Below are 27,300 nucleotides of genomic sequence, written 5' to 3' on the forward strand. Positions count from 1 at the left end.
AATAAATTTGACCCATTATGTTCAATATCTATGGAAAACAGTAGAGCCAAAAATTCAGTAAGTCATAGCTCTTGCTCTTGTTTTCCTGTTACAGGCATGGTGGAAGATTTTGATCATTGTCCTGATTTCCATTTTTGAAAACAATCCTTGGTTATTCTTGATGGATTTAAAAACTCCCATAAGAATAAATAAATGTGTAGTAATACATACTTACATACTGCCTTCCACCTTTAAGTTTTAAATCTTTTTTTAAGAGGCAGAAGCTCTTCACAATAGGTCTTAAATGGCTAAACATTTGTGCTTGTGAAATGACTTGTGTTTATGAATGAGGAAAGTGTTTGCCTGAATAAGTGTTTGGGTTGAAGTCTTCATGGAGCATCTACTCAGGACCAGTACTAATATCCTAACTACAAGGCCTTTTTCCTCAATTAGAGATACAGTGGTGTCAATGCAAAGAATTTTTTCTTAAGGTTGTGGAAATCTTGGTTTATCCATATGCAGAACAGTTTCTTCTTTTGTCTTGCGTTTCTGAAGACTGATAACAAATGCAAATGGAAAATTTGCAAAATCACCTGAGACTGTTTGTTTCAAATATTACATTCCCTTGACAGTCTTGATACACAAAAATTGCAGAAACACATTTTCAGTCTTTTTTCTGAAATTAGCTGTCTTCAGGTTGCTATTTTTTCCCATCTGTCATTTTATTCTAAAAACTATCTTAAAAACCAAAACCAAACCCCAAAACCTAATAACCCCAAGGCCCCCAAACCTATGCTTTTCTTTTTCGTAACTCTGACCAATGGTAGAGCATAGAGAAATCTGTGGTACAGATTTGAAAATGTACTTTCTGGTGCAGTTTGAATGTATTGTTTGCTTTCTCCTTGTATATTATTCAAAAGTGATCAAATCTGCAGAGCTGTTTATCTGCACAAAACAAATAATTTGTGGTTATCTTGGTTTTGAATTGTTTGTTTTTCTTGTCTTTGTCTTTTTCCTGCTGATGTTGTCTCATCAAGGCTGTTGTTATTCAGATGTGTTTCATAGGCTTTCTTGTGAACCCATTTGACACCAAATCTCATGTTCCTGTTCTGCACATTTCCTTTGTTCTCCCCCATTCTTTCATAAAGAGGTTTGTTTTCTGCTGGTCCAATTCTGCTTCAGCCCCTGAAGCCAACTGAAAAATTGCCGCTGGGAATTCTAGACCCAGTGCAGAGCTCACTGCAGCCTCTCCTCCAGCATCGGTTGTAGTACAGATTGGAGCAGAGACACCAGCCATATCTGGGGTGTTAAAAGTAGTTAAATTTGTCTTCATCTGCATAAGCAGATGCTTAAGAGACTCTGTATGTGTAGGTGTGTACCAGGAGACCCAATTAGGTGTGTTAATATTTCATTTGCTGTGGAGAAAATGGAACAAAAATTATTTAATTGTAAGAGCTATAAAATCCTGGTTTCTACCTTTAAAAAATGTAGTCAGAAATTCACTATTCCATTACGAACTCCGTTTTTTCAGTTTTATGTCTCAATCTTAAATCCCTTGCAAGAACCATTAATTTACAGGCGTATTAAAAAAATAATAAAATCAAGGGAGTTTTGTATTTATGTACCTATCTTACCTGGTTGAGACATTAAAGGTAACTATTGACATACATCTGTGGACTTTATAACTCTTGCAATATCACTGAATCACAAAGTCCAGTAGGTTTGCAGTGGGCAAAATCAGGATTTCAGACTTTGTATCTTACGTGCCTGGAGAGATGCTGTTAATCATTCATATGAGAAGAGAGGCATGTGCTGTCCTGTCACAATTTCTAGCTGGGAATTTTTATTCACAGGCTTCAGGCACAATTGTCACTTGGGCAAAACCAGCTGTGTTAGGTTAATTCAGGTTTATCAGGCTGTCCATGGGATTTCTTTAGAGGTAAATGAACCCACATTTGTCCTAAAGGTGGAACGCTGTTAAAGAACAGCAGGCAAGCTTATCTGCTCTGCAAAATGCGTATAAAGAATGTGTATTATAAAATCCTATATGTAAGTTTTATAGCTGTATCAAGCTAAAAACTCTGTGTGTGTGTATATATATATATAGGGAAAAAATGTTAAATGTTCTTGAAAAACCTCTCTAATAAGCTGTGTTACAGGCACCTGGCTGAATCCTTCTGAGAATCCCTGTTTTCACAACCCAAGCAAATATGTTAAGGTGCTTTCCAGCCAAATTCATGGTTCCAGAGTTAGAGAGGATCAAACAGAGTTTTCACATGTGTTTCTCCATAACGTCCTTGTAATTGTTTGCTCTTTGGCTGATGCTGCTCCCATAGTGTACAGACTATAAACGAAATACAGCACGAAGAACGCCAGTCCCCTAGACGTGCAAACAGGTGAAAGCTTAATTGACGTAACTTTATGATGATCATTCAAATGTTATTTGACATGTTTTATTTGAAATCCCTTGACCCTGCATGTCAGAGGAACCTCTGTGTTTCCTTTTAAGGCCTGATCATCAGCCGCGGTGTCAGTTTCTGCAATTTTCTCCCAAGTGTGAGAACATCATTGTATTTTTTACATGCTCCATTTAAATCCTTCTGACATCTGCGTGGGCTGCTTTCCATTCATTAACATAGGGGAGTTGCATCTTCTTCCATGGTGGCTGGTCAGACGCCAAAGGCAGATTAAGTTTCCTTGAGTGAGGAACTTGTCATTTAGGCGCTTCGAGCTGGAGCTGGGAGCTTTGGCAGCTCTGCGAAGAGGCAGTGAGAATCATTGCCACAAAAATGATTTTTGTGTGGTCCTGCTGTGCGCCCCTGGATTTCAAATTTGATTTATGGCTGCTCATTTTTTTTTTTTAAAAAAAAAAAGGTCTGCATTTGGTTTTGTTTCAGGAGATTATCCTGTAAATACTGCAGCATACATACTTGATTCTGAAACTGTGGATTATTTCTAAAATTAAACTCATGGTAATTGCTGGCATATTTTCCAGTTCCTCAAAGTTCTCTGTAAACCCACTGTTGGCTGTGTATTTCCCTTCTTCTATTCATGTAGCTGCCTTTATTCTTTATGGTCCTGCTGAGGTCCCAGAGCAGTCAGAAAGCAACTGCTAGAGAAGTGCGTGAAGCACCACAGCTGAATGCCAGCTACTGCTCCCACAGATGGTCAGACTTCTGAAGACACGACTGAAAACACTGGGGAGCACCTCATAGGACCCCGTACACAGAACCCAAAAGCTTGTTTCAAAAGGAGGTGCACGAAACCTTGTCGCTGTTTGGGATGATTTAGCTGCACATGAATTTCTTCTCCTTCACTCCCCACCACTCTTGGCATTTACTATAGACTGCTTAAATAAATCCTTTTCAATTTAAATATCCCTTCCAGAACTGCTAAGAATGATTTTCATTTTGTGTTTTAGTCTCAATTTCATTTGAGAAAGCTGTATATATTTTTGACCTACCCCTTTCTGGTCAGAAGGCTTTTCCTATATAGAATAGAATCATAGAATCATTAAGATTGGAAAAGACCTCTAAGATCATCAAGTCCAACCGTCAACCCAACAACACCATGCCGCTACACCATGTCCCTAAGCGCCTCATCTACACGTCTTTTAAATACTTCCAGGGATGGTGACTCCACCACTTCCCTGGGCAGCCTGTTCCAAGGCCTGATCACTCTTTCAGTAAAGAAATTTCTCCTAATGTCCAATCTAAACCTCCCTTGGTGCAACTTGAGGCCATTTCCTCTCGTCCTATCGCTTGTTACTTGGCAGAAGAGACCAACACCCACCTCGCTACAACCTCCTTTCAGGTAGTTGTAGAGCACGATGAGGTCTCCCCTCAGCCTCCTCTTCTCCAGGCTAAACAGTCCCAGTTCCCTCAGCCGCTCCTCATCAGACTTGTGCTCCAGGCCCTTCACCAGCTTCGTTGCCCTCCTCTGGACACGCTCCAGCACCTCCATGTCCTTCTTGTAGTGAGGGGCCCAAAACTGAACACAGGATTCGAGGTGCGGCCTCACCAGGGCCGAGTACAGGGGCACGATCACCTCCCTGCTCCTGCTGGCCACTCTATTTCTGATACAGGCCAGGATGCCGTTGGCCTTCTTGGCCACCTGGGCACACTGCCGGCTCATGTTCAGCCGGCTGTCAACCAGCACCCCCAGGTCCTTTTCCTCTGGGCAGCTTTCCAGCCGCTCTTCCCCAAGCCTGTAGCGTTGCCTGGGGTTGTTGTGGCCGAAGTGCAGGACCCGGCACTTGGCCTTGTTGAACCTCATACAGTTGGCCTCGGCCCATCGATCCAGCCTGTCCAGGTCCCTCTGCAGAGCCTTCCCACCCTCCAGCAGATCAACACTCCCGCCCAGCTTGGTGTCGTCTGCAAACTTACTGAGGGAGCACTCGATCCCCTCGTCCAGATCATTGGTAAAGATATGTTTTGGTGTGTATGTTTGTTTCTAACCTGAAACATTTTGCTGTTGTGGTTTACATTGTACATCCCTCAGTAAGTCTGTGAATTATTTTTGCACAGGGTTATCTAACGCTAGTGATCTCTTAATTATAGTTTACGTTTTGCATTAATATTTTCTGTTGCAGAAGAATTCAAAACGTTTGACAATTTGTAAGCCACAAAAGCTGTCGTTGCTTGTGGGGAGTAGCTATGGTTTGTGACTTTTTAAATGAGCATTATATGTTTGTTGTTTTGCATTCAGAATTAAACCGGTCAAATTGCATACTGTATATACTGTATATAAGTTTAAACTTTCCGAGTCTGAATAACTGAAGTGCAACATCTCAAATATTAGTATGTATTTCATTTTAATACAGGCCAAGTTTGACTTTATGACACTTTGTATAGGAAATCATGTGAAATCGGGATAAAAGTTATTCTTTATCAGTGATATCCTGGGGCAGATATTTAATTCGTACAAATTGTTCTCTCTCCACTGCTAGCTGTCTTCATAAGGAGGAAGTGGTAAGTATTTAAAATCTTGATTTGGTGGAAAAAGCATTAACAAAGAAAGTGAAAATGAAAGGCAGGCAAATGCATGTTTATAAGTAATTTTCATGTTTTTAACTATGTTCATGATTAAAGAGTAGTAGTTCCAGTTCTTTAAATCCTGTATCTGCAGTATATATAAGTGGAGAATATTTACCTCCTAATATAGCTCAAAGTTACACCTCTGCACATTCAGTCGTTCTGTACCATTTTGCATTCGCTGTGGGTGGAACAGATTGGAAAAGGAAGAAGGATTCCTGTCTTCAAATTAAAAATAGAAAACTTTGGACTTAATGTAGAAGAATAGCTGGATGAAATGCTGTGTATTACAGTGAAAAACAGAAAAGGTGGCAGGAGTCCTTTGGTTATTGAAACTTTTAAGTACAACAAATAAAGTGGCCCCACTGTGTTCTAATTCACTGTGCAAATTGTCCCCTTGACATACTCTTCCCATGAAATGCTTAGAAGTCTTTTGCAAATGAAACTAATATGCAGTGTATTGTAGTTTTGTGCCTTTTTCTGTTATGGTCACCATTTACAGCTATTGTTTAAAAGGCTTCTGAAACAACATAAACACTCTTGAAAATTAAGCACAGTTGAGAATAACTGCTTAAGATGTGCTTCTTGGTTCAGATGACTGCAACTTGAGATTTGCTGGCATGCATGAATGATTCAGGTGCCCTGAGGTGTCTGAGGATTGATGTGGTATTCAAATAACTGGAGTAACCTTCACATCATGGAGGTTAACACTGCATTTACTTATGGTTTCCATTTTTTGACACTTAGTTGCTGAGTGAAAGAACATAGGCAGTTTTGGTTTGATGTACTGGGAAATCCTTAAAATGCACAAACGAGCACTGCATTGCCTGGGTGCCTTTGTGATGAACCTGGTAGTTCTTCTTCTATAAAATAAAATGGTTTAATTGAACAATATTTCAACTGCAGTAGATGAGCCCAAAATATTGTTGATCACAGACTGCTGTGCATATTAAGCCCCAGTTATTTCCATTAGCAGTTACTGTAACTCTGTTGTATGAAAAAAATCTTTATCTGTTCAGGTTTTTTGTTTGCTCTCCTTAAAATATTTTGGCAGATAGCAGCTAAAGTAAAAACATATAAAATGACTGAAGTTGCAGAGATGCGAGTTTGAGCTATATTAGGAGATAAACATTCTTCACTTACAAATATTGCAGATGCAAGCTTTCAAGAGCAGGGACTATTAATCTGCATTTACTTAAGTCAGTGCAAATCTGGAATAACTCCATTGAAATTGAAAGTTCAATAAAGAATAAATTTATAGCTGTTTTACAAGTGGTGATTTCTCTATAGAAATCTTTGCTGTTAAAATCTTTGTTGTTGATTTTCCTTTCTATTTGTGCCAGCAGTTCTCATTCATACCCCTTCCAGGCATTTTAAAGTATCAGTAGCAGTTCTAACAGCTGACCCCTCAGAATGTTTTTTACCACGAGCAGATGCTTATGAAGAGTGGGGAAAGGGGGTTTCTTTTGCATTTATGGATCTTCTCTTTTACCTGCCTAAAATACACATCACATTTATCGCAGGATAAAAATCCCCGTTCCCTCAAAAAAGTGTTAGAGTGCCTTGAGCTTTGTATACAATTTGATGCAAAACCTCACTGTTAATAAGCAGTTCTTACTTCACTGCTCTTCAGCTGATGACTTAATCCTGAGAACATTTACATGGTAGGTTCACCTGGCTGATGATGGGAAAGAGCACCGAAATGTTTAAGACAGCTGTTGCCATTTCTCCCCCTTTCCTTGTTTTGCATTATTAAGAGAGAGAAAAATGTAAAGAAAAAAGGCTGGGTTTGAGATTAATTTTGTGATTCCTTGACCTCAAAATATCTAATTGCATTATATTCTAGGACTAAGCGTAGTGCCAAAACATCATGACCATTTGTACTACAAAAGACACATTTTATTTTGGACTCCTGCTACTTTCATCTTCAACCTTGCCGAAAGACGGGTTTCCTCTATGTAACATCAATCCAAGGAGCTTCACAGATGATGTCTAGATTTGATTTTATTGTCTCTGGGGCCCTCTATATTATATATTTTTGACATATGAAAATGTGGTGCAGTTGTATGGATGTGTGACCCCTGAAAATTGTTTTTCTGGAAATCAGTTAGCAAATATTCGATCATGCATTCTGGAGTTTATATATACAACAACTTTTTTTTTTTTTTTTAAATTCTCCTTTAATGTTAGGCTTACAAAGAGATGCTTAGAGCATATAATAACTGATACTGTGAGTTTTGGGTTTTGGTATTTTGTTCTGTTTTTTTTCCAAATCTGTGTACTCCAGTAAAAATAATGTTGTTTTAAGATCAGTAATTTTATTACGGTTTAAAAACCATCAGAGACACTTTTCACATGTAAGTGAGGGCTGAAGCATGTGTGGTATATTACCTAGAGTGGAAGGCTTCCCTACTCTGCCCTTGTATCATCACTGGTGTAAGCAATGGCATCGGCTCCTACGCAGGTGTCTGTGCTGGGGGTGGCTTTGGTGCCCGGTGCACCGCTGCTCTGCGGCGAGCAGGCTGCGTTCTGGAAGCTCTGGACTGAGGGAATGCTCTTGGGAGAGCAATGAGCTTACTGTATGTTACCTGAAGAGCAGAAGGGTTGAAGTAAAAGAAGAAAAAATGAAAGTGCCCACTATAGAAAGGGAAGAAGTGGAATAAAAACCTAGTTTTTATCTCCACACACCATTTCTACAAGTACTAATTTGATTAGAGCTCTGATTCTTCTTCTCTGTCACTATGAATACTTAGATGGCTCAGCCTCTGTTATTACAGTCAGACTGATATAAAGGGGTTTACACAATTTTAGTGAGGTTTTTTTTTCTCTCATACCCTTTCAGTAATACATCCATGTTATTTTGGGATGTCTTTGTCTTAAAAAGAGAATGCATTTTTACACAATACTGCTATTGATGATATCCAAACTAAGAATTGCCTAGTGAAAGACATGTAACTGAGCAATCCTAACCAAGATGGTGGGCTTTCCTGGTGTCTAAATGATAATAAGAAATCAGTGGAAGTACCCTGGAAAATTAATAAATAAATAGAGAGAAATTATATGGTTTTTTGTCTTTGTGGAATTTTTATGCATCCTATGGGAATCTGGAAACAAAATCTGCTTCGTCTTCATATGGATTTACTCTCCAACTGAAGTCCCTTGACACTGTCACTACTGATACCCAAAAGAGAGAGAAAAAAAGGAGGAATAAAGATTAGAGTTTTGTTTGGAAATCCTGAAATCCCTACCAGATATATATTTTTATCTTTGGGACAGTATTTCTGTTTCCACTTCAGCAATGATACCTGACTGTCGATATTGTCACTGTTAAACAATGGATTTAGAGCAAAGTGGTCTGCTCTCTCAGGGCAAGCCGGATTTGTTCAGACACCAGCCTCTTCTGAAAAGTTCTCCCTAAAGCTGGTGGGATGCTGGAGGGAGGACAGATTCTCCCATGGTTCTAGAGCATGATGGTTGAAAAGGAAAGAGCTTCTTAAGAGCTGTGTTTTTTTAAAAGCTAAGGAGGATCAAGAAGTCAAAATTGAGGCAAAACTTCTTTATTGCATTCACTGATTCAAATCTCAAGAGAGAGAATATGAAGTTGCAAGCAGAAAAAATTAATTTAGTCCAGTGAGGACTAAATGAGGTCAGCACAGACCTAAATGAGGGTCAGCAGAGACCTTTGTATCGTCAGGATACCACATACCTATTTTGACGTGGTAACACTGAGATACTCTGGAGGGCAGACATGTGGATCAAGTGATATATGCTGTAGCCTTTGTGATATTTTTATAAGATCTGGGGGTTTCTTTGCCCTATTTTCAGGTATCTGTAACTTGATGGGATAGCTAAGCAAGCTGGTTGACCTCCAATGGAAAAGGAGATTTTTCTCTTGTGTTGGGCTTCAATTTTAGGTTTTGCAATTTCAAGGTGATTCTGTAAAATGCTTCTCATGGGTGCCATTGATCAATGGCAGTTCAATAGTGTGGCCTCTGAAATTGGAAAAAAATAAAAATAAAAATTGGAAACGTACTAGAGAAAATAAATTAACGAATTGCTATATAATAGTGTTTATTTTGCTTTGAAGCAGATTGCTTGCTGTTGGAAGGTTAATATTGACTGTGCTTGTATGTTTTTTTTTTTGGCAGGTAACCCTGGACTGGCAGGTTATTACAAGACCTTTATACAGGCTTTATATTGTGGACTAAATCAGCAGTATCCTGTTTGGGTTGTGAGCCATGCCGGACATTGTAAGCCTCCTAGTGGTATGGAAATGATAGAAGGTACAATACTATAACTTGTACATACAAATATTTGTACCCCCCTTGATTTCACTTGCAGAACTTGTGCCTGTTAAAAACAGCATGACATGTTTTTTAAATGTGTCCATTATATTTCCACAGAACAGTTGTATGAGAAGAGAAGTTAGTGAGGAAAAGAGTATTTTTAGGTAAATTAGGTTTGCCTGTCAAATAAGTGCTATTAAGAGAATAAGAGAATTTGCTGATTGCGGTCTTTAGAGACAAGTTATAAAGAAGAAGGTCTAGAATGTGTTTATGTTGAGAAGAGTAGATTAGAAAAATACATTTTTTAATGAAATGTCCAATTCAAAGATTGAGTACTTGAGGAGAGACTTAATTATCTCTGAATTCAAAAACAGTTGTACTAAATTAGCAGATTTCCAGGAAGCAAGTAAATCTTTCTGAGGCTGGGGTATGGAGTGTTTGCAGGGTAGAGGTTGCTTGTTTATCTGTTAAAAGTCTTTTGACATGCAGATTGCCAGCAAGACAACTCTAAGCCAACTCTAAGTGGATATTGTTAATGTATGGCGTTGTGAGACGGGAGGAGAATCCTGTCCTGAAAGCTGCTTAGTGTCAGAAGACCTCTGGACTTGGTCAAGCTGCAGTGATGTAGCAGTAAATCAGTATGATTCCTTAGGACCAAAAGGTTCAGCAAAGTGAAGCAACCTGAAAATTCTGAAGAAGAAACTGTTTTAGCTGCTTAGCATAACTTTCTCTCACTAGCCTTAAAAGCTCACCTGAGCTTTTAAGCCTTTTTATTGGTTTATTTAATCTCAAGCTTGAAACTGAAACATGAAACCTGTATTTCTTTGGTAAAATTCCTGCCAGTCATTGTGTTCAAGTGTCAAACTATCAAATACTAGCACTTCCTCCCGATAGGTGAGAAATCCCTAGGTTTATAATTTCTGGTACAACGTTAACCATGGGATACTGAATGCCAGACTTTATTACTTTATTACTGTAAAGTAATAAAGGGTTTAAAATAAAACAAACTGTTGGAATAATATGCCTGGTTATATTTAGATTAAGTAGATTTTGAAAGTCTCAGAAAGACTAAAACAAGTTTTCCAACAGCAGCCATCAATCACAGACTACTTCCTAATTTTTTGGAAGCATGTCACATAATGATTTGAAAACGGAACAAAGCTACACCCTTTATTTTTACTTCTGTATGATATCCTTCTCTTCAGAGAGCTCTTGCAAGCTATGCTCCACAGAGACACGCAACATTGATTGAACATTTCATTGCTGTAATTCTGTTCCTGGCAATCAATCCACTGTGCAAAAAGATTTGAAACTTCTTTTTACTCAGTGAATGCATTAAAGAAGTTTTGCCTCAGTTTTGACTGCTTGATCCTCCTTAGCTTTTAAAAAAGCAGTTATTTTGAATACTGCTGTGACTGTAAAACAGGCCAACATCAATCCTTGGGTGTAGGCAAAATTACAAAGAGGAGAGTAGTTTTCTAGCTCTCTCTTATTTTGTTTAAAACTGGCATAATCTGTATATGCTTATAAATGTTCATATAATCTTAAAAGTGTTGCTTTTTTTCTTTTCAGTGCCTGATTTCAGACTTTGACTCATAGTTTTCCTAATGATTAAGATGTTTGTGCCTTTTGAACAGATGCTACCTAGGAACAGGTTCTTTTATAATACCAAAACCCCTGCCTACTTACTTACTCCAATTCTTTACCATGCCAAATATATTATGATTGTATTGTAAGTCTTTTTAAGGTGCAGGTATTTGCACATCATTTGGTTAATTTCTACCTTATAAAAACATGTTCATAAGAAAGGAAAAATGTATACAAATAGATCATAATTAAGATATGGCAAATTTTTCCTTAAAAGTAAAAATAATGGGCAGGTGTACCCACAGTTGATTTTTTTTTTTAAGTTGTGGAGCTTCTTTTAATGTGTCACTCCATTGAAAAATTTGCATTACATTTCTTTTGAGATTTCTGATCTCTATGTCTGATCTCTATCTCTAACCAAATAACTTATTAGAAGTTATGAGGGTTTATTTAAAGTGCAAGTTACTGTTTCCTATATGAATGTGTTAAAAGTACGCTATAGCTCAGTGTCCTCGCTGTCAAAACAGAGGCTACTGCCTGAACGCTAGTATCTGTAAGTTAGTATTTTCCTGGGGGTTAAATGGGTGGTCTTTTGATTTAGTTGCAAGACTAAAGGCAGGTCATGTTTTCGTGGTATATAGCCATCAGTGAATGTTTCATTTTGTAGGTAGTGAACTCAGAAGAAAATAAATTGTGTTGGATTGCTCTCTTTTAAACATATGATTTCCCTTAAACAGGAACAGAAAACAGTTTAAGGAAAGAATGAAAAAGTAGTTTGGTGCTTTTCAAAGAAATTAAATCATTAAACAATGTTACTCTTAAATACTTTATAAACTTCTTGATTTAAAAAAAAAGGGTAAAACTGAAAAATAAAATTACGATAAAAAATATTCCATATTTATTCACGCTCAAATTATTCTGTCAAAATGCCAGTATAGCTGCTCATTGGGGGTGGGCATTATAATACATTATGAATTGTGGAGACTGAAGCTCTGTACTTTATATTACAAAATCAGTTGAGTAGAAATGCTTGAATACTGCAAAAGGACTAAAGACCCATCTTTAGGAGTAGCTCCTCTGATGGCAATGAATAGTAGCCAGTTGGAAGCTTTTCAACAGCCTTTCAACTTCTTTTGATAGGAAACAAACCACTAGTTAAAACTAATACATATCAATGAAAAAATCCTGAAATTACTCATTGCTGATTTTGTATGTATTGCTAATTCAAGTGCTGTGTTATGAATATCCCGCTTTAAAATAAGGACTAAAAGACTCAATCTTGCCCAAAATTTCTTTAAAAGCTGTGGAAAATGGGCGATTAGATAGGAAACCCTTGACTCTCAGTCCTTTTAACACATCCATCACCCCCCTTTTTTAGCACCCTGGTTGGCTTTTGCCAGTAAAGGCTGTATAGACAGCATGTGTACATACATAGCCATGTCTTAAAATGGTCTAATTCGGTGGACATCTGCAGTGGTTTGATAAGAAATAAGAAAAAAAACATCTCAGACAGAAGTAAGAATAGAACAATACAGGTTTGGTTTTGTTTCTCCTCAAGACTGCCAAGATACTTTTCTTTGTAGCAAAGTAAGATTGAGAAGTAAAGAAAAATTAAATCAGAATTAAATGATTTATTGATTTTTGGTAATATTCTATGTATGCCAAGTGCTATAGAAATATGAAATAGTGTGATTCATATCTTAATTGATTAAAAAGACACAACTGATGCATTAAAATATCATATACCTAATAAATGGCTAGTCATCAGTCACATCTTAATGATATAATACTTGGTCACATGATAAATTATACTAAAGATAAATCTCTAGAACTTTCTAAACTGTACAGATGAGTATTGAGCTACATACAATCATAATATAAATACTTTTTATTGTGTTAGCAAGGTGTGTTATCCTTTGGAACAGATTGTTTACTGAATTTTCTGTTGTTTTGTTTCTGAATCAGTATTAGGTAGCTTGTGAATGACAGGGAAGTTTGAGTGACATTCTTAATAGTCAGGTTACAAGATAAAATTCTAGTTTGATCTTTTATGTCCCATGGACTGTAGAAGATAATAGTGTGTCCTTAAAATCTGTTAAACTATCCTTAGTTCATTTTCCATGATAAAAAGAGGTAGGTAAGGATGACTTATAGTCCACGAAAAGAGTGTTTCCATAGCTTTTTCTTTATGCAGGGAGAGTAGGGCCTTCAGACCGTTTTGAAACTGAATTATATCCTTAAGAAGCAATATGGGAAAAAGCACAGAAGTTGGGGAGCGATAACAAATTATCTATGAAAACATTGATTATGTGATCCCAAAATGTTAATATACCATCAGTGTGAAGTTCTGAAGTGAAATGAAGTTTTGTATAAAAAAAAATTTTCTAGTGTTACAGGAAAATTTGGAAGCCATGTGCAGCTTGAATTTATTTGATATATTGCTTCTTAGCTGTTGCTACAATTCATCTAAATGGAGTTTGCTTTTCCAGCCCTCTGACTTCTAATGAAACTGCAGAATTTGAGATTCTGCCTCTAGCTAAAGTGATATAAATCTACAAAAAAAATGGAAATCATTTGGGTAAAACTGAATTTAATACTCAGCAAGTTAATCATCTCATTGATTGCTAGATAGTTGTCCACAAAATGACAGATATAAGTGTGGGCGTGATTAGCAGATATGAGCCGTAAGTTTCTACCATCATGATATGCTGTGCTGGCAGGAAAAAACCTAAAATAGTAGCCTGAGCAAGACAAGGAGCATGGTGTGCTCTAATAAGAGGGTTGTGAGTTATTTAGGACAGTGATTCCCAAACTGTGGTCTGTGAGCCACTGGTGGTTCCCAGGACACTTGCTTGTGGTCCAAGAAGAGCTGGCTGATCAGATGGAGTTGGCGCTCTCACCGGTTTCCACTTGCTAAGCGGAATTAATGGTAGCTAAGAATACTTTTCCAATAACACTTTTTTTGTGTAAGCATTTGCTGCGGTGGCCTTAGAGATGTTGTGCCACCATGAATGTGTGGTGGTGGCTGGGAGTGGGATTGTGGTCTGCACTGCTGCAAACAGGAGAGGAGGAGATCATGAAAGTTAGCTGTTCCAAGAACTGGGCTCCTAAAAATAGAGACTCATCCTTAGCTAACAGCCTTTGTCCTTGTTGTTGTGTATAACCCCAAAGGAGAGAAGTTACACAAAGGCACAGGGAGTCAGTATGCATTTGGTAATTTTAGCTAACTTGTGACACTCATTTATTTTAAGTAGTACGGGTGTTTTTAATGATTGCTGATGTTGGAGAATACCTACGCTGCTGAATCAGGTGAATCAGAGCTAGTGGCAATCTGTTCGGTCAGTACAAAAACACCTCAGAATTAGTGTCTGTAGTGCTTAGAAGGTTTTTGACCAGCGAATCCTTATCTGGGCTTCAGCACTGTTCAGTTAGATATCAAACAGCAGTAGTAATGGTAGGTATCTGACTGCATTCAGGTACACAGTGATAGCCATGTTTAAAAGACATTTACGTCTTGTATTATACAATTAAAGGGAGAAAAGCAGAAGAAAGGCAGCTGGCATCTCACATGCATACTTTAAGCCTATGTATACAGGCGTTTAATTCACATTACACACATTTAATTCACATTTATTTATATTTCAACAATATTTTCTGCTTCCTGGGCATATAAATTAAAATATCTAGAGTCATTTGAAGATTAATTATCTTTAATATAACTTCTTTATAGGTTTAGTCAGTTATGTTTAAATATTACAGACCTAGAGAACTCTGTAGTCATGTTTGTGTCCCAGAACACATAGTACTGCTTAATTTTAATGCAAGGTGTCTCCCAGTCCAGTGGTATCACACTGTAGGTACATTAAAAAGAACCAAGTTGTAAGCATGCCATCCAGGTAGAATTAAGCTAGTTTCATATCAAAGTGTCAATGTTTTTAATCTGTAGAGGAGAAGCTTCCTGTTTACGAAGCTGGCCTGGGCACTGATTAATCACATTGAGCTCTTCACATGGTATTCGTCAACAGCGAGGGATCCCCCATCGGGGCGTGCACAGAGGAACTGCTTGTTTTCACAGGACGGGACAGGAACCGTCAGCTCAGTGCAGTCCTGCTGCCCCTCCTGATACAGCAGTTGCTGCTGCCCTGAAAGCTTATTCCTGCCTTGTCTTTGGAAAGGGCAGCTTAAGGAAGGAAGCGTGTGTGCATATGTATAAGTTATTATGAGGCATTTAAATATGGAGGGTTTTGTCTTTGCCTGGTGAGATGTGCATTTTACTGTATGGTTTTAGTGTTATGTGTCTATTTTAAGGAAACAAATGATCATTTCATGTTATGAACCTTTGGAATGTTTTAAATCTAAATGCGTGAAAAGTAAGCAGCCCTAGGGATGCTGCAGTGCTCTGTTTACTGTAACACTTCTTTCCTTTGAGCCACATTCAGTTAATTAGTGGTAGAGGTCCCATAATGATACCCATAATTATGCAAATAGATCCTTTGAGTGAAATCTTGGCATTTGGCATTGACTTTATCAGTTCTGCTTAATTTTAAGCATGTGTTTAAAAATCTTGTTCCATTCAAAATCAAAACTAAGAAAATAAAATTTTGCCATATGTGAAGTATTTCTAAGTTGCTGTGTTGTTTTCTTTTCTGGCCAACCAAAACAATATCAATTTTAACTGCTCATAGCATCATACCTTAACAGCCATGTATTTATTTGTAATGATCACTTAAACACCGTTAGCTGATTCTGGTACCACTTAATGCATAGCTCTGTATTCCATTGACTTGATGGAGTAGTGACCGATTATTGCTAGTGTTACTAAGAAGAGGACTTTGTCTTTACTTTTATTATAGCTACATGAAAAATAACTGTAAGGTTCTCTATTTTCTCTGTTTCTTTTAAGGTTTTCCACTGAGTCTGTCAACATAATATCTGTAGGCATATTATTAAAAAATATCCATGAATAGCTTTCTAATCCACTCTAGTACTTTATTCAACTAATTCCCCTGTTAAAAGAACCAGAATTTTTCATCCATATCTTCAAATAAGGTTAATGTAATTCTGTTTCTAAAGATGTGTTTTAAAGTAACAACTTTTGAAACCTGATAGTCTTCTGGATCCTTATCCAGAAAACAAAACGTTTTAAAAAAAATTGACATTTCATCCATTGGAGAGTATAATGTCTTTACTGCATTCCAGGAAACTTTGGACGTAGGTTTTGAGATTGTTTATGGATCATTTTCCGCCTTTCACCCCATGACATAGGTATGTTCTCCAGCTGATACCATCGCTTCTAATTAGATGCAGATGGCTGTTAGTGGGGGGAAAAAAAGTGTTCAAGAATGTGAACCCTACAAAAAGGTAACATTTATATCTTTCGGTGTCTTGACTTTAGAAGGCATGTCACAGTTCACTGAGATGAGCAGTGCTGTGATGTTTCAGAGTAAATCATTTAAATGTTTACCATACTATTGTAGGGAAAGTAAAAAAGTAAAATAATTTAATAAACAAAATATTGAGATGATTCAGATTTTTTTCCCCAGGGAGAATGCTTAGGAATCTTTTAATCCAAGTTAGTTTGAAAGATATATTTACATCTGCTAACAGAATGAAAATGGACTATCCACACAGCAGAGAATAATCCCTTCTGTCTGAAGGTGTAATGGCTCTGGATTTGTTCTGATAGTTGAATAAAAAGTTTCTCTACTACATAGGTTAGCTGTAGGAAGAAAGCTGATTGATACTTTTATTTATTAATAATAATTTCTACTGTATGATATAAACCTTAGATTTAATTTTGGTGCCCACAAAGCTTGCAACAAACGGTGCAGATCTTGATGGGATCACTCCAGAGTTTAATAGCAGTTTTATTTTTAATGCACAGTAATCTACAGTCATAAGACTGAGGGACCATCAGCAATGCACAACATAATTCCAGATTCTAAAAATAATCAGGTTTGGAACATGGAGTCTTTCTGTTTGCTTTGGTTTTAGGAGTTTGAAGTGCAGGAAACTGTAAGGCAGACTATGCAGGAAGAAGTAACTGCAAATGGCCTTATTCTTCGATAATCAGCTTCATTAATGAATTATTCTTACCTCTTGCTCATCTACTTAAATCTCTCAGCAAGATCCGAGTAAGGGCTGTGTGCTTTGAGAAATGATAAAGGGCAAAATGATACAGTACTGTGGACTCAGGTTGAATGAGGGGGTCTCATTGCTGCTTGCTGGATGAAGGAGTTTTTCTTTTTTCCTCCTTTTGATACTGCATGAGACTATTCTTTTTCTTGAAGATAGACATATTCTTCTCTTTCTAAAGGTTGAATTTTATGTTTTGTGCATTAATACATTCATTAAAATAATCTAATTTCCTACAGCTATCAAATTACTGGTGTGGTCAGGTGACTACTTAGTTGCCAAATTAATCCCCATGGGGTTAAATGTTATAGCAGACTACTAAAATTCTCTGAGATCGCCATTGCAGTGTCATTTTTTTCAGAACAAAACCGTGTTTTCAAATATATTAACGCTGAGTCTTTGCTGTCAGAGATTCCCCCTGACTTCTGTACTAGTGTTTACATGATTTGGAGGAAGAAGTTTTATCCTGCAATTAATCATACAGGGACCAATTTCAGTATTTCTGAATGCACTTTAGTATATATTAAACTCTACATGATCATATTTGGATCTGTTTATGTGTAGAGTGCAGGTCAAATTCAGTTGCTGTCTTTTTATATAAATTATACTGTAAAGCCGCAGGCAGTTTCAAAGAGTTTGTAATGAGCTATGGCTTCAATGTCTGCTAATGTAAATGAATGAGAAAATCAACCTTTGCCCGACGGTGACCCTACCACTGCTTGTGGGTCACAGGTGAATTGGTTTTTCTTTCTACGTAGCACATCTCACCTGTGTAAAAATGAAGACCAAAAAAATCCCTTATTCATCTATAATGACAGATCAGCTTTATAGCAGTGACACTTTAGTCTCTATTTGAGCTATAATGCAAAACTCCAAGAAAAATAAAGCCATCACAGTATCTTTGGCATGTGGCCATACTTGCTATGCTAGGCAGTTCAGCTGGGCGACTAAGAATGAAACCTTCAGCATTTTCTTCAGGAAGGTTAAAAAGGAAACTGCTATCTTGGTATTGGGGAATAAATCTGCCAATTAATTTTTAAATAGTGTAACAGAACACTGGAGAAGAGAAGATATAAATCATAATTTAAAGTGGTCAATTTGACAAAAATGTGTTTCGTCCCCAAAGATATAAAATTTGCACTATACAGCACTATGCACTATATTTGCACTATATTTGCACTTTGCAGATGGCTATTTAAAGCATCAGCAACTGATAAAGAAACCCACTATATTTAAAGAAAGTACAAGGTGAAATTCTATTTCCCAGTTTTGCCACTGATTTTAATAAATTCAGGCTTTTACATACGCTGTTTCGTCCAATTCTCTTTTGCCTTATGCTGTGCAAAGTAATGAAAGATGGAGTATGGAGTGCTCCTCAATCAAAATCGTGGCCTTTTCCAATGATGGCGGAAAGCGTAACTCAGTGGAGAGTGTCAGACCAGAGAACTAGATTCTCCCGGCTGCTGGATTCACTTCATGTCATGTCAGCCAGCAGCAGTGGGGATCAATGCCGGGAGTTGCTGAGCCACAGCTGCTTCCCTTTGCTGTCAGCTTGCACTCCTTCTGCAAAGAGGAGCCCAAACACAGACTTACAAGGCTTTTCAAGACAGGTAGCGATGAGAAGCATTGGTTGAGCGCTGTGAGGTAGCACTGCATTGCAAAATATTTTGCATACATTTTTGCTACAGCCGACAGTGCTGGTAGCATGGGGTGATGTTCTCTGCTGGAATAAACTGACATGGCTGACATAGCCCTTTGCAGTCAGCAGTGTGGCACCAGTTTACAGCATCAGGGAATCTAAGATAATAATTTGGAATACTTCTTCTAATCCATCAATTTTGAAGGACACAGATGAAACATGGCAAAATGTTATGTTTGCCTAAGTGGGTCGTTTAGTCCTTAAAATAAAAAGGATGCTAGACAGTATTGTTAAATAATTTGGATCTGTTTACTGCAGGTGGTTCTTCTAGATATTAAATTTAACATTTCCATGGACAAATGAAGATAGAAACCTACACTTTATACTTCTATTAAAATAGTATCATCCAAGATGAATATATACACGAGAGTAAAGAAAAAGGACGAAGTTGCACTGAATGCCATCCTAATGCCATTAGAGTAGCTAGTGAAGTAAGAAATGCATTAGTGTTACTTTAGTGTTACTCTAAAGATAGGTGTTATTTTAGTATTATTCTGAAGAGTGATACTTATTTGAACATTTCAGTCTTGGTCTATATCACAGTTCTAAATAAAATTTTGGGATGGATTTTCAAGAGAAATCAGGGCTGGCCTATCAAATTAAAAGTTTTAGCTTAATTCAGTAGAAGCGTCAAGCACTTCAGAAAATGTCACCCGTTGATCTGTCTGGTCGCTGTGAAGTACAAATACTATATTGTTACTTGTGCTACTGTATAACTGCCCCTCCAGGTATATTCTCGGCTGCTTGCTTTTTCCCCTTTCCCCCTCTTAACATTGTGATACGCTCCTTGTCATTTTCTTCTGCTTTTAAAATAATTCTTTTTATTCCCTAGCTGTGGAATAACATGAGTTGACTTCCTTGGCCAGCTGTCTTACTTTGATCCCAACTTCGGCTCTCCCTTGTTTGCTCTCAGTCCCTCTTTCTCTATTTCTGTCTGTTTAAACTTCCCAAAGTTTTGAAGTGCTGTTTTCCATAGGTGTGACTGTTAGACTTGCCTACTGCGGCACAGCACCTCATTTATCATACACCAACTGAATCAATCCCTGTGAAGTGATATTCATCCATTTTTGTTCCCTTCAACACATACAATTGCCACTGGCCTTTCTTTACCTCCTATGCTATATTTACTCAGCCTTGGTGATGTGCAGAACATCATTATTTTGTTTTTCTTCCATTGTTAAACTGTACAAATACAAGTTGTTGTTAAAGTATGCTATTTACTGAAGTTACTTTTAGTTGCTTCATTCAGTAAGAAAGTTCTATGCCTCGGTCTTAAGACTGAATTTTCCCTGTGTTAAATTGGAAGATGTTAGATCTGGCCAAACATGAAAGGTCTTGATACTGATACACTTTCCATAAAGAATTGCCTTAAGGAACAATATACTCTGTGTTCATTATTCCTGGAGAGACTTATACGTCACATGCCTCGGGCTGATGGTGCAAGATAATTCAAATACCAGTAAAGCACATTTACCCTTGCAAAACTGGGTGGTACTATTTCAGATCATATGTGAAATGAGCATTTGTAAGGGAAACATGCAAGGTAGACACTAGCAGGAGTACCACCTGCTAGTCAGGCAAAGCAAGGAAAATAGACTTTTTGGAGAGTCAAAGTGAGTTTTGCGGGGTCTAGACTGATTTTTGCAACGTAGCCTTTTTTTGTGGTGTAAGCTCAGTAAATCAGCAAGATAAGGGAAATTGCAAGATTTTCTGTATGTTGTTTGGACAGACATTATTGGTACAATGATCCCATCCAGAGGCTCAGACTGAATGTGGAGCCCTTTTAAGTAGAAGTGCGCACTTAGGTGCACACTTTTTCCTGAAGGTCTTGTTATTGACTTCATTTTCTCAACCATCAGATCTTCAAGCAGAATCATAGCATCATAGAATTGTTTAGATTGGAAAAGACCTTTAAGATCCTTGAATACAACTGTTAACCTAACACTGCCAAGTCCACTGCTAAACCATGTCCCTAAGCACCACATCTACACGTCTTTTAAATACCTCCAGGGATGGTGACTCAACCATCCCTGGGCAGCCTGTTCCAATGCTTGACAACCTTTCTGGTGAAGAAATTTTTCCTAATATCCAATCTAAACCTCCCTTGGTGTAACTTGAGGCCATTTCCTCCTGTCCTATCGCTAGTTACTTGGCAGAAGAGACCAACACCCACCTCGCTACAACCTCCTTTCAGGTAGTTGTAGACTACACGAGCTCTGCTTCCTCTCATTGTTTATGAAGTCTCTGCCAATGCAAGGCTAATTAGTTGCTTTCTTCCTAATCCCTCTTTTTATCTTATTTTTTCCTGCAATGCCAGAGAGGTGTGCTTTTACTTCAGCACCTGGTATGGGAAGGCTGAACCTGGTTATGTTGACAACTGCTCTGGCTTGCCTTTGCTGTGGAGTTACTCTGGAATGCCCAGAGACCTCAGCACCCCAGGAAGAGTAATGTGTTCAGGGGTTCCCACTACACTGGTGTTACTGGTTTTGTTTGGTATCTCTTTGCTTGTATGTAGTCCTATTTCAGGCTATGTTCAGTGATTCTTCCTTAATAAGCTGTGGTAGAGCTGATCTATTTTGAGATTACTGGAAGAGAGGAGAATTACTGGAAGATTTTGAAGGGCTGCCAGTACTGAAATTATTTGTTATTTTGCAAGTGTAGGTGTGCACACCTAGATGTGAAATGACTTTGAAACTGGGGAAAAATGAGTAAAGCCTAGATAAAAGCCTAATTTATGGTAAAGAAAGGGCATACCGTTGTTTTCTTGTGCTCTACTGTTACTTGTCTCATAGAGGGTATTCTGCAAAGTAAAATGGTGTGCTGAGTGGGATACCTGGTGTGTTGGAATGATCTTACTCGAGTTTTACAATGAACTCAGCTACATAAGCATGGCATAACAGGTCTTTTTCTTCAAAATAATTAGGTCTGCTGAAACGCGGTCCTTAATAGTCCAAGTAGTGTGCTGCCATCAAAGGTGCACCCTGGAAGTGACAAAAGTATGAGACTAAAAAAGTCATAGTAAGTTTTACACTTGTTCTTGTATCAAGATACATTTTACATAGCAGTCAGCCTCAGCAAGGAAGTCCCTTCCAGTTCTGTTTGTGTGGGCAAGTGAAGAAGGGAATTCACAGAGCCTTTCACTTGGCTTCAGCGTGTCCAGAAAAAAAGAAACATAACATGAACAATCAGCTTCCCATAGTCTCAGACCTCTTTGCTTTTGTTCTTTGAGGTCACTTTACAATGGAAATTTAGATCTGCCCCTGTACAGTGATGATTCTCTAACCTCTACCCTGCCAAGTTTTTTTTATTTTGCTTTACTTTTTTTTTAGATAATATGATATTGAAAATTCTTATAAATTGCACTTTCTGTAGTTATTCAACTTATTGACTGTAAAATGCAGTCATTCAAATATAGAAAACTTTTCCATCTATGTTATGTAAAACACCCCTATTAGATTTGCTTTGTGCATGTTAAAGTGATTCTGGAGGCATAGATTGGTGTAAAAGTACATAATAAACCACTGTTTAATGGTGTTTGCCTTGCCAAAATTGGAGACAACCAACAAAATTGTTCTTCAGAGTTTGGACTGTTATCTCATCATACCTTGGTAATAGCTACTCTAATCAGTTAGAGGGAAGCAAGACTGGGAATGCAAAATAAAAAGAAGTCTCTCACAGATATCTTAATTTAATAAGTTCAGTGTGCGCCTGTATGCTTTTAATAAAAAATTGGGGTTTAGTATTTGTCATGTTTATTAGTTCATTCTGTCAGACTATGCTTGTACTAATTTAATTATAATACAGCTTCCTTTGAAAAACAGATTAGGTGTTAAACAAGTGTCCCAGCAATAGGTATGTAGATAGCAAAGGAAATCAGTAGTTCAATTTGTAAATTAAGGTCTTGTTATTTTTTTAATAAAGAAAATAATACATATGACCACTTCAGTATCTTGAGTAAATGGTAATTTATTTGTGAAGGATACCTTTACAAAAAGTAATTGCTCCAATAAACACTAATGAGTGGTGTGTTTATCTTAAAAGTTGCATGAACAGTTCCTGAGGGTACCAGGGCCAGATTAAGGTCTAAGGGTTAATCTAAAACACAATGCTTTAAGACCTGGTTCCTGGTGTCAGGAGGAGTTCTTCAGTATTTACTGAACATTCTTTCACGGTTTTCATCCCATTTCTTTGGCATTTTATCGCTTGCTGGTACAAATTATCCAGGGTTCAATAATCAAATGAAAGATTGGGTGAAGCATTCAGGCTTTAAGCAATATATCTTTCGGAGATGTATTTTCTAACACATTTGCCCATACTAGACCCACAAACCTGAAATCTCAGTTTTTAAGCTTACAGTTGTATTTAAACATTTTCAGATGGCATCATTCAATTGTAAGGAATTATTGTGTTTTGCTATAAGAACAAAAACAATCAAATGATTTATTTAATTTCCAGAATTAGACTTCTGACTATGCGTGCCACTTTAACAGGTAATCCTTCTAAGTAATATAGTTGTGGGGTTGCTTTCTGCCTGTCCTACATGAAGGCAAAGATAAAACTTTCCACGGGCTGCTCCATCTAAACAGTAGTTACTCAGTCACAACTGCTGCTCCTCCCACTAGTGTTTGTATGTAGTTGTAGTCGAAATGTGTAGAAAAAGGAGGTGGGGCATAGAGTCTAAAACACTTGGCCCTGTATGTTGGTTGCACTTACGGTATTTGATGGAGATGCAGTGGACTTAACATGACCCTGAGCTAGTTCTCCTGAACTATTTGGTTGGCCGTACTTGAAGCTTTGTGCCTTGCCTTTTCATACGCTTTGATATCATCACTGACCTTTCAGTATCTTCTCCCTCTTTGCTTTTCTTCCTCTTGATACTTTCTTGTGATGTTACTGCATTTTCATGTGTTTAAACTTGTTATTTCTCCTCACTGTTAACATTAAGCAGTATGGTGACATGTCATGCAGCTGAAATGAGCAGCATCTTCAGAGCAAGAGGTGAATCTTTTTCCAGTCCCCTGGTTCAGTCTCCAGACACTTACTTGTCCTTATCCTGTAAAAGGCCTGGTTCTGAAAATTCTTGACTACAAGAGTTCATACGCGAGATTCACTGGAGTTTGTCCTTAGATACCCAGGTACTACCTCCTAGAGTAAATGACCCAGGGAAGAAGAAGATAGAGTGCAGGGAGTGCAGTGGTTTTTATCTCCCTTTCCTTCATGGCATATAATTACAAGTCAACTTTTCACACAGTTCCTTACTTGTTCATGAGTAATTTGGAGGCCGCCTGTATGAGTGGATCCTGGGACAGACCTTAAAGTCACTCCATGACAAGTGGACAAGTGTCCATACGCACTCAGCTCAAACCTTCAGTCACCTGTTGTGACCAGGGTAGCTGGGAGTTTGGACGCGCAAGCATTCCCTTGTGAAATTAGGGAAGTACAAAGGCATGCAGAAATTATATGCACAAATTTGAGGGTAGTGTTGGAAAATCTGGCCTCCAGTATCTTTTCGAATCATCCAGTAAAAAGGAGTCTATGATTTTTGGAGACTTTTTAATGAAAGGCTAAGTTTTATGAATCTCCGGTCTAAAGTCTGCTCATATAACTGATATGCTTTTTTTTTCTGCCTAAGAATTTCCCTTGCATACACAGCAGAAAAACAAACAAACACAATTCTCTGTTATTTCCCTGAAAACCAAAGTCCTCTTTCCTAGCAAGATTAACTTGTCGACTAATCTTAGAGCAAACACTTTATTTTAATCTATCATTGTTTTCTGACTGTGGGTTTAGCAGAGGTCAGAAAAAGAGATTCATTAAAGTGATTGCGCATTTGTTTTTCCAAAAGCACATCAGAAGATTAATGCTTTGCCAAAGAAAATAAAGAAATACAGTATTTCTTTTAATACACTTCAGCTCAATAAAGTCTTATAATCACATGCGTTGGCCCAGATGGGGTGTTTGCAGCATAAGGTATAAGTCGTATAATTTCTACTATCTGAAAACTGCTTAAATGAGCTCTACTTCAGCCATTTATTCCACACCTGAGGTGAAGTAACTCTGGTCCCTTCTCTGATGTAGAGCCATCGGAGAGCTGACTGCCAGTGTGTTTGTGCAAGTCTGTTTGCTTATATAAAGAACCTATTTAAGCTTCTCCACCCAAGAAATTCATGTTGATTTTGGATAATCCCTGGGTGATTTTCTTCTGTAAAATAAATAAATAAATTTTCCAAACCTGTGCCGCAGCCCAGCTCTCACATATTTTGGCTATTAGAAGTGTAGCATTTGTGTTGGGGGAACATGAACTGACACGAGGCATGGGCAATTTTATATTTGTCCAGAAGAAAAATAGGATGCATGTTTCAATATAGGGTTACATGACATTGGAGTTTCACCTGACAAGAGTACAGGGTCAGTCGGTGATGAGGAGAGTTTTGTGTGTGGATCGCCAGACCCTACACTGCACGCTTATCCTCCAGTGTGGCTTCTCTAGGAGTAGTGCCAATGTGATTTGGTTTGGCAACAAACCAGTTTTTCAGAAGAAAAGGAAAACTTTTATTAAACAGCTGAAACAATTCTCTGGGGTCAGCATTGGCTGTCACGACTCGCTTTCAGTATAAGAGAGATTGTATGTGTATGTAACATAGGCCAGTAGACGTGGGAATCTGAGCATCCTTGCTCTGAGGGGTGCTGAGCAGGGCTGCGGTGCGGATGCTTTGGCCCGGTGCAGTAGAACGGGTCTCTGTGATCATCATCAATCATAATAACCCATCCAATTAAAAATCGCTTCTGCAAGCTCTGCTCTCCCCTGCTCCCTTAAGGAAACACTAGTGCACAGGCTTGAGTTGAGTATGCTCAAGTCCTAAACCTAAGTCAGGACAAATGAGAGGAGGAAGAAGCCCTTATTTTCACTCTGCTCTTAATCCCCACCCATGTCCTTCCTCGGGGTTCTTGCTTTGACAGCAAAACTGGTTCTGAAGGGGCACATCTCTGCTGAAATCAGTAATAGTTATGAATATGTTGCCCTGAATCTCTGCGCTGCTATTTATTAGGTAACTAAATACTAAATTAAATATCTAATGTCTTAATAACTGAAATAATTAACTGTATTTGTCTAACATAGTTATCTACCTTAACTTGGAAAATGTTGAGTCTGGGCTAGACTGTCTTTGCTGCATTGTTTATTAATTGCATTGCAGCAATGTTCAGCATCTCTTGTAGCAGATATTGAATTCGTGTAGTGAAAAGCAGCCATTAACCTCATGAGATTGAACAATACAAATAAAAATTTGTTTTGTTTCCTTCTTGGTTTCTGGGGTCTTGTGAACCATGAGAAGTTCTCTAGAAGATTTATACATCTACTTTACTTCCTTTTCCCTTGCTCTAACTTGGAAATAAGCTGAAATTCTTGTAAAATCACTTATTTTCAAGAATTAAAGCTATGAATGGAACATCAAACATTAAAAGACATGCTGATACATCACTGGAGATGGCAATGCCTGAGTAAAACAGTGTGGAAATGCAGCAAATGTTTACAGGAGAGAATTGTCCTGCTCAAGCCAACACATGTTAACATACATATACTCAGCATAACATACTCTTTCACTTGTTGCTGTATCCAGTGGGCCATCATATTTCTAGTATTCTGTATGTGTGTTATATATACCCTTAATTAGACTTGCGGTGTAGACAGCCTACGCCTGCATGAGGTTAATAAATAAATAAATAATAAATAATAAATAAAAAGTAGGAAAGACAGCTTTTGCTAAAAATAAAAACTAAGCTTAAAAACAATGTTTTGGCCTTAGGCTTTTATTTAGGGTTTCAGAAAACAAAAAAAGCTTTTTGTTTTCCATTACTTGTAGAAAGCCTAATAGGCAAAATATTACTTCTCATCTAATTTTGCATTCCTTGAGTGTGTTTTAGTAATCCCCTTTTTCATTTAGCATAAACTACTATAAATTATGCTGGGATATGATCATTAGTAGTTTTATTAGAAATATTAGTTTAACTGAAGAACTTCTTTGTTGTGGCCTCTGTGGTAATAGTTTAAGCTCAGGAAAAAAGGCATCAGAACACATGCTTTAGCAATTATTTTTCTTCAAAGGTTATGTTTCATACAGATGATCAAAAAGGCAATATAGTGCGAGCCCACTTAGGCTACCAATTAATACTATCACTGTCAACCCCCCGATAACTTCACTACATTAGTAGTACATTTGCATTAGTAATTTTTAGCATTTGAGGTTACTGACCAATTGCCATCAAATTTACCACATGCATGTTAAAAAACCAGTCAGCCTTTATAATTTGATGAACTATGTTCACAGACAGAGGCAGAAAGGCTTCTATTATCACTTTTCTTCAAGCAGGCACAAAACTAACTACATCTGAAATGGATCTATACTGCTAGCTAAATTTCCCTTACAGTAGTTTTTCAGTGCCTTTCAGTCTCTTTACAGTGGATACTTTCTTCCACATCTATTTTTCACATAAGGAACTGGTGCAGAGGACATGAAAGGAAATCAAGTGGGAAGTTAAACACCTAATACTTGGTGGTTAGGGCTGTCAGTGTGCTACCTCT

General features: G+C 37.7%; 1 protein-coding gene across 1 annotated transcript in view; it reads left to right on the forward strand.

Moving 5' to 3' along the window:
- LDAH (lipid droplet associated hydrolase) overlaps nucleotides 1–27,300 on the forward strand; it is a 125,413-nt gene that overhangs the window by 26,190 nt on the left and 71,923 nt on the right. The window contains exon 3 of the mRNA XM_075144973.1: nucleotides 9,161–9,295. Within this exon, the coding sequence (XP_075001074.1) occupies nucleotides 9,161–9,295 (135 nt within the window). The remainder of the gene's footprint in view (nucleotides 1–9,160; nucleotides 9,296–27,300) is intronic.

This window comes from Calonectris borealis, chromosome 3 (genome assembly GCF_964195595.1).
Source record: "Calonectris borealis chromosome 3, bCalBor7.hap1.2, whole genome shotgun sequence".
Lineage (NCBI taxonomy): Eukaryota > Metazoa > Chordata > Aves > Procellariiformes > Procellariidae > Calonectris > Calonectris borealis.